The sequence below is a fragment of the Phaseolus vulgaris genome, chromosome 1 (assembly GCF_000499845.2).
Source record: "Phaseolus vulgaris cultivar G19833 chromosome 1, P. vulgaris v2.0, whole genome shotgun sequence".
Classification (NCBI taxonomy): Eukaryota; Viridiplantae; Streptophyta; class Magnoliopsida; order Fabales; family Fabaceae; genus Phaseolus; species Phaseolus vulgaris.
The window spans coordinates 44,002,210-44,015,712 of NC_023759.2; the positions used below are offsets into that span (position 1 = coordinate 44,002,210).

The window sequence follows — 13,503 nt, forward strand, 5'->3', positions numbered from 1 at the left end:
CTAAAAGGAGGATGTCCAAGACGCCAGTGTTGAAGCCATATCTGAGAAGATGACCAAGATTCAGTGCCTTGCTGAAGACTAGAAGTGTGTGCCTGTAGTTTAGCACATTTTTTAGTTTCTTCCTGTTGTAAGTAATATAACACGCCCTGCTCTTTAGCAAGTCCAATTGTCTTCCCCGTGGCAAGATCCTGAAAAACACAATGGGGAGGAAAAAATGTCACTGCACAATTTAAATATTGGGTAATCTTATGTATAGACAAGAGGTTATTAGATAGGTTGGGAACATGAAACACATTTTTTAAAGGGAAGGAAGGTTGAAGGTGGATATTACCACGACCAGTAATGCGGGTATTAGAACCATTAGCTACAGTAATATGTTGGTTATAAAATAAGGCATTGTAGGATGAAAATTAAGAGGAATGAGGTGTCATATGATCAGTAGCACCAGAGTCTATAATCCAGATATTCTCAGTACTAGAAGCATTAAATGATAAGAAACTAGAACTCTTATCGCTCATGGTTAAAGAACAAGAGCTAGGCTTACTAAGAGAGTTCATGAGAGCTCTAAACATTCCAACTCTTCTTTGCTGAGTGAGGGCACCTCCCCTGCTATTTGAGGGAATCGTAAGGTCGTACTTTCAGAGTCAGATGATGCTTGATTAGCATGCCTTTGTATGGTACCTTTGAATCCTCCAATACGTTCCAAGACCTTCTCCTTTCCATGAAGTTTGAAGCACCTTTCCTTAGTATGACCTGTCTTTTTACAATAACTGCACCAACGATCTTCACGATTAGCCTTTGTGGGAGGCTTTCCAAATGAAGGAAATGAACCTTTTATAGGGCCTTTGCCAGTCGCCATAGCTGAACTATCACCAGAGTTGTTAGTACTTAGAGCTGAACTATCAACAGAGTTGCCCCTGTCGAATATTACTAACCTCCGAGTTTCTTCCCTCGTACAATGTGAAAAACCTCTGAGAGAGAAGGGAAATTTTCCTTTCCCAAAATCTGAATCCTAATTGGATCAAATTCAGGATTTAATCCAGAAAGAAATTTAAATATGCGTACCCTTTCAAGAAATTGTGTTAGTGCAATAGAGTCATGTGTGCACTTCATCTTCAAATTTTGATATTGATCTAATTCGATCCATAAACCATTCAACATACCATAGTAGTTTGTTACTGAAAGGCTCCCGTGGCTGTGATGAAGCCATATCTGAGAAGATGACCAAGATTCAGTGCCTTGCTGAAGAGTAGAAGTGTGTGCCTGTAGTTTAGTACATTTGTTAATTTCTTCCTGTTGTAAGTAATATAACCAGCCCTGCTCTTTAGCAAGTCCAATTGTCTTCCCCGTGGCAAGATCTTGAAAAACACAATGGGAAGGAAAAAATGTCACTGCACAATTTAAATCTTGGGTAATCTTATGTATAGACAAGAGGTTATTAGATAGGTTGGGAACATGAAGCACATTTTTTAAAGGGAAGGAAGGTTGAAGGTGGATATTACCATGACCAGTAATGCGGTTATTGGAACCATTAGCTACAGTAATATGTTGGTTATAAGATAAGGCATTGTCGGATGAAAAGTAAGAGGAATGAGGTGTCATATGATCAGTAGCACCAGAGTCTATAATCCAGATATTCTCAGTACTAGAAGCATTAAAGGACAAGAAACTAGAACTTTTATCGCTCATGGTTAAAGAATAAGAGCTAGGCTTACTAAGAGAGTTCATGAGAGCTCTAAACGTTCCAACTCTTCTTTGCTGAGTGAGGGCACTTCCTCTGCTATTTGAGTGAAAGGTAAGGTCGTACTTTCAGAGTCAGATGATGCTTGATTTGCATGCCTTTGTGTGGTACCTTTGAATCCTCCAATACGTTCCAAGACCTTCTCCTTTCCATGAAGTTTGAAGCACCTTTCCTTAGTATGACTTGTCTTTTTACAATAACTGCACCAACGATCTTCACGATTAACCTTTGTGGGAGGCTTTCCAAATGAAGGAAATGAATCTTTTATAGGGCCTTTGCCAGTCGCCATAGTTGAACTATCAACAGAGTTGCCCTCGTCCAACATTACTAACCTCCGAGTTTCTTCCCCTCGTACAATGTGAAAAACCTCTGAGAGAGAAGGGAAATTTTGCATTCCCAAAATCTGAATCCTAATTGGATCAAATTCAGGGTTTAATCCATAAAGAAATTTAAATATGCGTACCCTTTCAAGAAATTGTGTTAGTGCAATAGAGTCATGTGTGCACTTCATCTTCAAATTTTGATATTGATCTAATTCGATCCATAAACCATTCAACATACCATAGTTAGTTTGTTACTGAAAGGCTCCCTTGGCTGTGTTGAAGCCATATCTGAGAAGATGACCAAGATTCAGTTTCTTGCTGAAGACTAGAAGTGTGTGCCTGTAGTTTAGCACATTTGTTAGTTTCTTCCTGTTGTAAGTAATATAACCCGCCCTGCTCTTTAGCAAGTTCAATTGTCTTCCCCGTGGACACAATGGGAAGGAAAAAATGTCACTGCACAATTTAAATCTTGGATAATCTTATGTATAGACAAGAGGTTATTAGATAGGTTGGGAAAGTAAGCACATTTTTTAAAGGGAAGGAAGGTTGAAGGTGGATATTACCACGATCAATAATGGTTGTATAAAGTTGTACAAATCAAAGAAAATCAAATCACTTACAAATTTGTCCTAATAAATATAAAATGGAAATTTGCACTTAATTACTGCATAATTCTCCTGACTATGCAATAAAAATTATTAAGAAGTGGACTTTAAGCCTAACTCAACTTTATAAAACCGGCTTATAAGGTGAGGTTTCCACCCACTTATATAATATGAAATATCCTTATCTTTAGTCGATATGGAATCTCCAACATCCCTCTCACACCAAGACCCTCCAACTCGTCTATTGGACTATATATTATGGGTAGTCCGACAGCGGTCCGATAACGGGTGACCTGATAAGCCCAACAAACACTCGCAATGATAAACTATAATTGACTCTGATACTATATTAAGAAGTAAAGTTTAAGCTTAATTTATCCTTATAAAATCAGCTGATAAGGTGAGGTTTGCACCCACTTATATATTATGAAATGTCCTTATCCCTAATCAATGTGGGATCTCCAATAGTAACCTTTGTAAACAAGTAGTCTCCTGAATCCTGATTTATTCTCCCTCCAATAACAGATAAACTGTTATTTCAGTTTTGCATTTTTATTTCATTGCACTTTGCTATCTATCTCTTAAGCTATACAAACCCTAATAGAAGGGGTGTTGGATACAACACTTGTTCAACACTGGGATGTCATTCTGTAAAAAATATTAAAATTTAGATACAAGAATTCAGAGTTTCTTAATCTGTTACAAATTTACCTAGCAAAGCAACACACAAGAATCAAGGAATTGGTTGAAATGTGATTCTGAATTAGTTGTCTGAGCTTTTAAAAATGCTAACAGTGGAAAGAAAGAGATGAAATATATTTCTTAGAAATCTTACAAATGTGATTACAGTCTCTATTTATAGACTGTTTTACAACCTAATTCAGAAAATAAATAATAGGTAATGAAAGCCAGAAATAATGGGTGTTTAAAGCTGTACAAATCAAATCACTAACAAATCTGTCCTAAGAAATATAAAATGGAATACATGATAGGATAGTATACCTTTTCTAAATTCTGATTTTTTGGGAGATAGATTTCAACTTCCTCGTTTTAGGTTTTCTTAGTGGCTTGTGGTCTACCCCCACTTTTTCTTTTCTCATTTATTTTATGGATTAGGGCATTGCATATGATTTTTAATTGTGGTGGTGGCAGCACAACTATGATGATAATTAACATTGTGATGCTTAGCACTACCTTTTTATTGAAAAAAAGGTACAGCTTCAGTTAGAAGCTTTGGGTGCTCTTAATTTAAATTTAACCTTCTATAAGAAAAATGGTTGCAACATCATTTAACTCTAGAACACTTGGTCATATAGGCTTTAATTAACACTTTGTTATGAACAAACTATCCTGAAAGCTTAAGTTATTAGGTGATGTTAGATATTATTAGATATAATTAGATATTATTTGATATTATGAGATATTATAGATATTGTTAGATATCTCATATTTATGTAATGGGCTTAGCCCATATGTTTCTTTTTCCTATATAAACATAACCCTATGTGTTCAATATACACAAGGGATTTACCCTATTCTTTCTTTTCCTTTAATATGAAGGAAAAGAAAGAATAGGGTAAATCCCTTGTGTATATTGAACACATAGGGTTATGTTTATATAGGAAAAAGAAACATATGGGCTAAGCCCATTACATAAATATGAGATATCTAACAATATCTATAATATCTCATAATATCAAATAATATCTAATTATATCTAATAATATCTAACAGGTGATGACACAAATGATTTAATTTTTTACACAGATCGGGTAACATTTACGTTCAAATATTATTAGAAGATGAGTTTCATGTTGTCATCTTTACTCCAATTTGAAGAATTTTTTATGTAAATTAATTGATTTTTCGAGTACAACTTTTTCCAGGCATTTTCTCAGCACATGGAACTGTCAGTTTTGTTTCTAGAACATGTGATAACTGTCCTTAGCCAGATTCCAATCCTAAAAGGTGATGTCGACAGAGTTGAGGATAGCCCTGTTGACAGTCATACAGAAGATGGCAAACTGCAAGCTGCAATTTTTGCTCTTACTGCTTTCTTCAGGTCTGTGTTATCAGCAATGCTTTTTCCTTTTAAGATACATTAATAATCCAACCAATTTACAAACCATTGTTTGATACAGAGGTGGGGGGAAAGTTGGAAAAAGGGCTGTTGAACAAAACTATGCTTCTGTTCTTTCTGAGCTTACACTGCAACTTGGAAGCTGTCATGGTTTAACCTATTCTGGTCAGCATGAACCATTAAGGTGACCGCATTTTGAAACTGTGCTTCTGTTTTTGCCTATTTCTGTTCTTACTGAGCTTACACTGCAATTTCACTTGCATGTTAGCATCCACATTTGTATTGCCTGTCAATTATGTCTGTATCTTATTTTGTTTTACATATAAATATGTTAAAAGATAATCTTAAAGGGTGTGTTTTGAAATCTAAAGTTGATATTATTTTTGGATGGTTTTCAACGGGAATAAGGGAGATGCATTAAATCAAACCCTAAAAGTGAGTTTTTATGTCTCACCTACCATTCTTTTTCTCTGGGCATGATATTCTAGTCATATGGTTTAGTTGGCGTCTGAAAAGGAACTGAACAAATTACAATAGTATAATAAAATTTGTGAAAAATTACTCAGAAAAAGCAGTTATGGGGCACAATTGCACTTGTGAATTCTATGTTTAATTCCACTTATGTTCTTGTGCAGGAATCTTCTTACTGCATTTCAGGCGTTCTGTGAATGTGTTGGTGACCTTGAGATGGGCAAGGTAAACAAATTTAAAATTGCTCCATGTTAGGGTGTAAGATATGGTCTTGCAAGCAAATTAATATAAAAAAGTGTTCCTTTATCTAGATTTTAGCTAGAGATGGAGAACTATTAGAAAATGAGAGGTGGATTAGTCTCATTGGAGACATTGCAGGCTGCATATCTATAAAGCGACCAAAAGAGGTAATGTGATTTCAGATATACTTAACTAGTTATATGCATTACCTTACATATCCAGAATTCCAGATGAGTTCATGATTGTATGAGCAAAAGAAAAACACTAATAGGATATTTGGAGTAGCCTCAGTATATATTGATGAAATTGTAGGGGTTTCCTTTATTTGTTGTTGGTGTTGGAGATATAAATCAAACCTTGAGTCACCTTTTCAAGTAAACCCATTTCTGGAAATTCTTTGATAGGTCAAGGCCTTGATAGGTAAACACCTTTTACCCATAATCTCTTTGATAAACTGTTAGGAGATCAATCCTCTTGCTACCTTTATTGGATCAGTGGGTATGCATGTTGAAGATACGAATCTGAAACATTGGTTATTCTCTTAACAACATAAGCTTGAATGTTTTAAGCTTTGATTTTTATTGAAAGTTATGATAATTATATCAATTGATTGTGTTAGCATATGTATGCTAATATTTTTGGTGTTTTTATATTAGACTTGGCTCAATAATTTAATATTATTTAGTTTAGTTACAAGGAATGTGTGGAATAGGCTATTTGATGCTGTTGAGTAGTAGCCTGCCCACTAGTCAGAAGAATGGACCAGGTCTTTGTACGTGGAAAATTTGCAGTTAAATGGAGCATTTTGCTAATGGAATGAAATCAATAGTTTTCAAAATCAGGTTTTGCATACATTTTGGATAGGTTATGATGCTATCACTGAAATACAATGATTATTTAGCATATTGTTTTGTTTAAAATACTATTGTCATCAATAAAGTGGTCTGTTAATTAGATTTTAATTTCAGTTTCACTTCTCTTTTTCCATAGGAGGTGTCTCATCTTTTTATTTATAGGTTGCTTATTCTAGCTCCACCCTGTCACCTCCCTGCTCTTTTTGTACACAATAATGAATTGACTAATATTTGAACTATGGAATAGACTACATGAATGAATGAACCTGATTTTTTTTTTCACTTTTAAGAATACGTAATGTATTTGACCTGCTTTTCAGTTTCTAGAAATAATACGATAGAAAAGGTGTACTGTTGGGGATCATTTGCTTTCCTTGAGAGCTATTTCGTAAAAATGTATGCGCTGTGAAGTGTGAACCTGATTGACAAATTTTCTTTCCTTGTTGGGAATATAGGTACAAAATATTTGTCTATTTTTGAAAAACTCATTGTATCGACCCCAGAAATATCAGAGGGAAGCTGCAGCTGCTGCACTATCAGAATTCATTCGGTATAGGTGAGTGAGTATATAATGAAACTTTAAATAATTGCCACCCATTGATGCTGCAATGTTATTTAATGGCTCATTGCCTTAATCTCTTTGAAGAAAAGTGTGTTTTTATTTTTATTTTTTATTTTTACATAGGCATATTTTTGACAAAACAACGATCTATTATAATGCTTTTTTTAGAAACAGTTATTTGCTCATACTTCTAATGTTTAGAAAATGGAATCAATACAATAAAAAGAGGAGATTTGATATCCTCTAATGATAAAGATATGATGGGAATAAATATCCTCTAATGATAAATATATAATACGGGAAGAAATAAAAGTGTTCATAATAATACATAAGTAATGTAGATATTATTTATTGCATAGGATATGCTCCTTATTCTTATAATTATAGCAACTTGACAAAAACTCGTGTCAAGACTGAGGATTGGACCCTGTATCCTTGCTTAGGAACAACCATCACTCCCTGTATATTACACCACTACATTCTTTTTTATAGTTTATATATACTTCATGTATAAAAATATGGAATAAATACAATAAAAAAGAAGATTTGATATCCTCGAATAATAAAGATATGATTTGAGAATAATAAAAATCTTCTAACAATACATAATATAATCTAAATATTCTTGATTATATAGAATTGGCTCCTTTTTAATAATTATAACACCGTGCCAAAAACATGTGTCATGACAACAACTCTTAGAAAAAGTCGGGACTAAGATTTGACCCTCAATCCTTGTTTGGAACAACCATCACTTCCTGGAAATTACACCACTACATTTTTTCGTAGTTTATATATTTCTGTCCCACTAAAATGAAGAATGAAGCTTGCTAGAATATTTTAAAGACAACACCTTAAGTTTCTGCAAAAACATCCAATACTTACCGTCCTTTGGTTTAAGTTTTCATTTAGGAGAAAAGCTTTACAGGAAACTTGTGTTGTCTCACATACACATAGTTTCAACTAAATGTCTCTCCTGCCCAAGAAGGATTTATTTTTTTGCTAACTTTCTCTCAGGTTTGTGTGCATTGTTCTAACGCACCATTGACCAGGTGAGTTTTCCAGCAGTGTGTTTCTTGTGACACCGCTTTCTCTGGCAAACATAGGGTTGGGATCGTGCTGCACCAATCTAACCAATCGTCCAAATGCCAACGTGAACCACCTACCCACACCCTCTCACGCATGACTTCTCTCCCATTCTAGCTACAACTCTGATTGGTGTGTGCGGTGGTGTTTCATTGTCGACCAACATGAGCCACAATTGCCTCCTTTGCGCATTCTTATCCCTATGGTTCTAGCTCCATCAAAGTTAGTTTGGTTGTCCGATCTACTTTTCTTTCTCCATAGATTATTTTACTATTTTTTTTTCTAGATTTATCAAAAAAAAATGTCTTCCACAACACCATGTCAACATCCAAAACAAATTCTCCCATCTTTTCTAACCGTATTGTTGGATATCCCACATCGACTAGAAATAAGGTCAGTTCATTGTATATAAGTGGGTGGAACCTCACCTTACAAGCCGATTTTGTAAGGTTGAGTTAGGCTTAAAGTCCACTTCTTAAGATGATATCAAAGCCATTTAGAGTCCGTGGAAAGAAATAGATGAAATATATTTCTAACATATCTTACAAATGTGATTACAGTCTCTATTTATAAACTGTTTTACAACCTAATTAAGGAAAGAAATAATAGGTAATGAAAGCCAGAAATAATGGGTGTTTAAAGCTGTACAAATCAAATAAAATCAAATCACTAACAAATATGTCCTAATAAATATAAAATGGAATATGCACTTAATTATAACATAATTCTCGTGATTATGCAACACTCCCCCTCAAGTTGGTGAATGTATATCTATCATTCCCAACTTGCAAGTAAGATCTTCGAATTGTTTTGTGGGAAGTCCCTTAGTAAACATATCTGCCAATTGGAGTCTTGAAGGGATGTACTCAGTGGCTATAAGACCATCATCCAACTTCTCTTTAATAAAGTGTCGGTCTATCTCTACGTGCTTTGTTTGATCATGTTGAACCGGATTGTGTGCAATACTGATAGCAAACTTATTCTCACACGCCAAACCCATAGGAGCTTCATATTTTATTTTTAGGTCATCAAGTATGATCTTCATCCATAAGAGTTCACACACCCCTTGAGCCATGGCTCTAAATTCTGCCTCTGCACTTGATCTTGCAACTACATTTTGCTTCTTGCTCCTCCATGTCACCAGATTTCCACCCCAGAACATGCAGTCGCCTGTGGTGGATCTCCTATCAACAATCGATCCTGCATAGTCAGCATCAGTATATACTTTCAGAGATAAGTTTTCCCCCTTTTTGAATAACAATCCTTTTCCTACAGAGGCTTTTAAGTACTGAATAATTTTATCTACTGCCTGCAAGTGTCTTTCTCTTGGATCATGCATAAATTGGCTAACCACACTAACTGCATAGGCTATGTCTGGCCTAGTGTGTGATAGATAAATGAGTTTTCCCACAAGTCTTTGATATTGTGTCTTCTCCACTTTTGGGTTTTCCTCATCATTCCCAATCCTATGATTTTGCTCTATTGGCACTCCAGTGGGCTTACAACCCAACTTACCAATCTCTTTGAGAAGATCAAGGATGTATTTCCTTTGAGAAATAAAGATGCCCGGTCTCGAGTAAGCAACCTCTATCCCAAGGAAGTACTTCAGCTTCCCAAGATCCTTCATTTCAAATTGAGCAGCTAGTCTCTCCCTCAAATTTTGTTTTTCAATCACATCATCACCTGTAATAATCATATCATCTACATAGACCAAAAGTAGAGTGAGTTTACCATTCTGAGAATGTTTTATTTACAGAGTATGGTCACCTTGGCTTTGTCGGTACCCCAAAGATACGATAGCTTGAGTAAACCTTCCAAATCAAGCACGAGGTGATTGTTTAAGACCATATAGGGCCTTCTTAAGTCTGCACGCCTTATTCCCTTCATTAACAACACCATAACCAGGTGGAATCTCCATGTATACTTCTTCCTCCAAGCTTCCATGCAAGGCATTTTTAACATCAAATTGATGCATTGCCCAACCAAAGTTTGCTGCCAGGGAGAGAATAATCCTGACTGTATTCATTTTTGCGACTGGAGCAAAAGTCTCCTCATAATCGATCCCAAAGGTTTGAGTGTACCCTTTTGCAACCAACCTTGCTTTATACCGATCCAGTGTGCCATCAGACTTATACTTAACTGTGTATATCCACCTATAGCCCACTGCTTTCTTATCTTTTGGTCTCTCTACAATCTCCCAAGTCTCATTCCTTTCTAACGCGCTCATTTCTTCATTCATGGCTTGAATCCAGTTCTCATCTTTTAAGACTTCTTGTACCGATGTAGGGATTTTGATAGAATCAATAGCTGAAAGAAAACTCTGGTGCTGCATAGAAAGTTTTTCTGTAGACACAAATTGGGATATAGGATATTTGGCACAAGATGTGTTTTCTTTTCTCAAGGCAATAGGTAAATCATTTAGGTTAGGTTTAAAAGCAGTATTTAAGGTGTCCTCAAGAGTCTCACTAGTATGAGTTCTTACCTCCGGTTCAGACAATTGAAGTTGTTGTTCGACCAGGACGGGTTCTTGTTGCCTTCGTTGATATTGTTTTCCAAAATATTTGTCTTCATTATTCTTCTCTAGTAATGATGTTGGTGCAGGGTCTTTGTCATCCTCCCTAAGAATGAAATCCTGCAACAAAGGAAAAGGTGGCAACTCAAGATTCTCAACTTCTTGAATACTCTCCCCCTGAAGTTGAGAACTAGGAAAGAAAGTCTCTGTTTCATGAAAGGTAACATCCTTGGAAACATAAACTTTACGACTTTGAGGGTGATAACATTTGTACCCCTTTTTGTTGGGGGCATAACCAATGAAGACACATTTGATGGCGCGAGGATCTAACTTACCCCGATAAGGACTATGAACATGGACAAAAGCAGGACAACCAAAGACACGATTCTGAAGACTAGTCTACATGGGAATAGAAGGATAGAATGTGGTCATAACCTGAATAGGAGTAACACCCTCTAGAACCCGAAAGGGTAATCTATTTATCAAATAATTAGCGGTCAGGACTGCTTCCCCCCAATAAGATCTTGGAACAGATGTTTGGAAAAGTAAAGCTCAAGTAACCTCAAGGAGATGACGATTTTTCCTTCCAGCAACCCCATTTTGTTGAGGAGTGTCCACACATGTTAATTCATGAACAACTCCATTTTCCTGAAGGAACTGGGAAAAGTTTTGGTTCACATATTCTCTTCCATTATCAGAATGCAATCTCTTCATTGGACTTTCAAATTGTGTTTGAATCATTCTGTAAAACTTTACAAACAGGTGAAAAACTTCAGACTTATCTTTCATGAGAAATATCCAGGTAACCCGAGTACAATCATCAATAAATGAAACAAACCATTTTGCACCTGAGATATTAGGAATAGGTGAAGGTCCCCACACATCCGAATGAATAAGATCAAAAGGTTTAGAACTTTTATTACCATTGGGAGGAAAAGTTGTCCGATGGTGTTTAGCAAACTGACAAACATCACAATGAAATGACTCAGCAGAAACTTTTGTAAATAAAACAGGAAATAAGGACTTTAGGGTACTAAAGAGAGGATGACCAAGACGTTTGTGTTGAAGCCATATCTGAGAGGATGACCAAGATTCACGACCTTGCTGGAGATTAGAAGTGTGTGCCTGTAGTCTAGCACACTTTTTATATTCTTCATGCTGTAAATAATATAACCCGCCCTGCTCTTTAGCAATTCCAATAGTCTTCCCCGTGGCAAGATCCTGGAAAACACAATGGGAAGGGAAAAATACCACAGTACAATTGAAATCTTGGGTAACTTTTTGAATAGACAAGAGGTTATTGGATAATTTGGGAACATGAAGCACATTTTTTAAAGGAAATGAAGGTTGAAGGTGAATGTTACCACAACCATTAACGGGGGTAGTGGAACCATTAGCAACAGTAATATATGGGTTACCAGATAAAGCAGTGTAGGATGAAAAATAAGAGTAATGAGGTGTCATATGATCAGTAACACCAGAGTCTATAATCCAGATATTTTTAGTATTAGAAGCATTAAAGGATTAAAAACTAGAACTCTTACCACTCATAGTGAATGAACAATAGCTAGATGGCTTACTAAGGGAGTCCATGAGAGCTCAAAACCAACTGAGTTTTTCAGATGGGCAAAATTGATCCAGTTTAAAAAAAAAATTCGGTGGCGGTTACCAGCGGCCGGCGGCAGTTTCCGGCGATCGGAGGCAGTTTCCGGCGATCAGAGGCAGTTTCCGGTGATCGGTGGAAGTTTCCGGTGATCGGCGGTGGTCGGTGGTGGTTGGCGGCAGCGGTCAATGGCGGTGGCAGTAACAGTCAATGGTGCAAGGTGGTGGTGGTGGTTAATGGAGAAAAGATAAGTATAATAAAAAAGTTGCAGCAATGAAGGCTGCCAATGATTACAGCAATGAAGGCTGCTAAAAAAGAATATTGCAGAAGAGTCTCCCACCGAATATATTTCTAACATATCTTACAAATGTGATTACAGTTTCTATTTATAGACTGTTTTACAACCTAATTAAGGAAAGAAATAATAGGTAATGAAAGCCAGAAATAATGGGTGTTTAAAGTTGTACAAATCAAATAAAATCAAATCACTAACAAATCTGTTCTAATAAATATAAAATGGAATATGCGCTTAATTATAACATAATTCTCCTGATTATGCAACAGAGTCTATCCTACATAGAGTTTGTTGGGCCTATTGTGCCATCTCGCTATCGGGTCACTATCGAATCACCCATAAATATATAGTCTCACGCATAAGTTGGTTGGTCTCGATGTGACGAGGGTGTGTTGGAGATCCCACATCGACTAGAGATAAGGTCAATTCATAATATATAAGTGGGTGCAAACCTCACTTTACAAACTGGTTTTGTAAGACTGAGTTAGACTTAAAGTCCATTTCTTAGCTCCATCAAAGTTCATTATGTGGTCCTATCTACTTTTTTTTTTACGTGGATTATTTTTATTTTATTCTGGTTTTAACAAAAAAAAGTGTCTTCCACATCATCAAATCAACATCCAAAACAAATTCTCCCATCTTTTCTAACCATGTTATCATTATTGATAAGATGGATGAGTTAACTATTCAATTTTGGTTTCCAAAATTAGGTTATGGTTAAGTGGGAGTACAACGTACTCTTGGGAAGAGAATGGATACACAGGAAGATGTGTGTACCATCGAGCCTCAACCAGTGCATCATGCTATGGCATAACAATTACGTTAAAGTTTGCGGACCCAAGGCAGCGGAAGTCTACGCTGATGCTTATGACTATTCAAAGGGCGATCTTCAAATCAGGTTTTTCGGTCTGATCGACCGATTGCCGCTATTGAAGCCCCGTCGAAGACACCAGTCGATCGGGCCTCGACGACACAAACAAGTCAGTGATGTTAGGCTACAAATCCCATTTCACTAAAACTACTAAGTCCATTCATACAAAACATTGTGAAAATGGATAAATATTGATGTTCAATTATGTAGCATTATTAATTCCACTTTTCATACCTCACTAAAACTATTTTCCATCCCCA

At 36.1% G+C, this 13,503-nt stretch overlaps 1 protein-coding gene across 3 annotated transcripts in view; it reads left to right on the forward strand.

The window, feature by feature from the left end:
- LOC137814492 (protein SHOOT GRAVITROPISM 6) overlaps nt 1-13,503 on the forward strand; it is a 56,357-nt gene that overhangs the window by 26,875 nt on the left and 15,979 nt on the right. For all 3 annotated transcript variants that reach the window (XM_068617265.1, XM_068617266.1, XM_068617267.1), the window contains 5 exons: nt 4,556-4,731; nt 4,811-4,933; nt 5,385-5,445; nt 5,532-5,627; nt 6,770-6,870. In XM_068617265.1, coding sequence (XP_068473366.1) covers nt 4,556-4,731; nt 4,811-4,933; nt 5,385-5,445; nt 5,532-5,627; nt 6,770-6,870 — 557 coding nt within the window. The remainder of the gene's footprint in view (nt 1-4,555; nt 4,732-4,810; nt 4,934-5,384; nt 5,446-5,531; nt 5,628-6,769; nt 6,871-13,503) is intronic.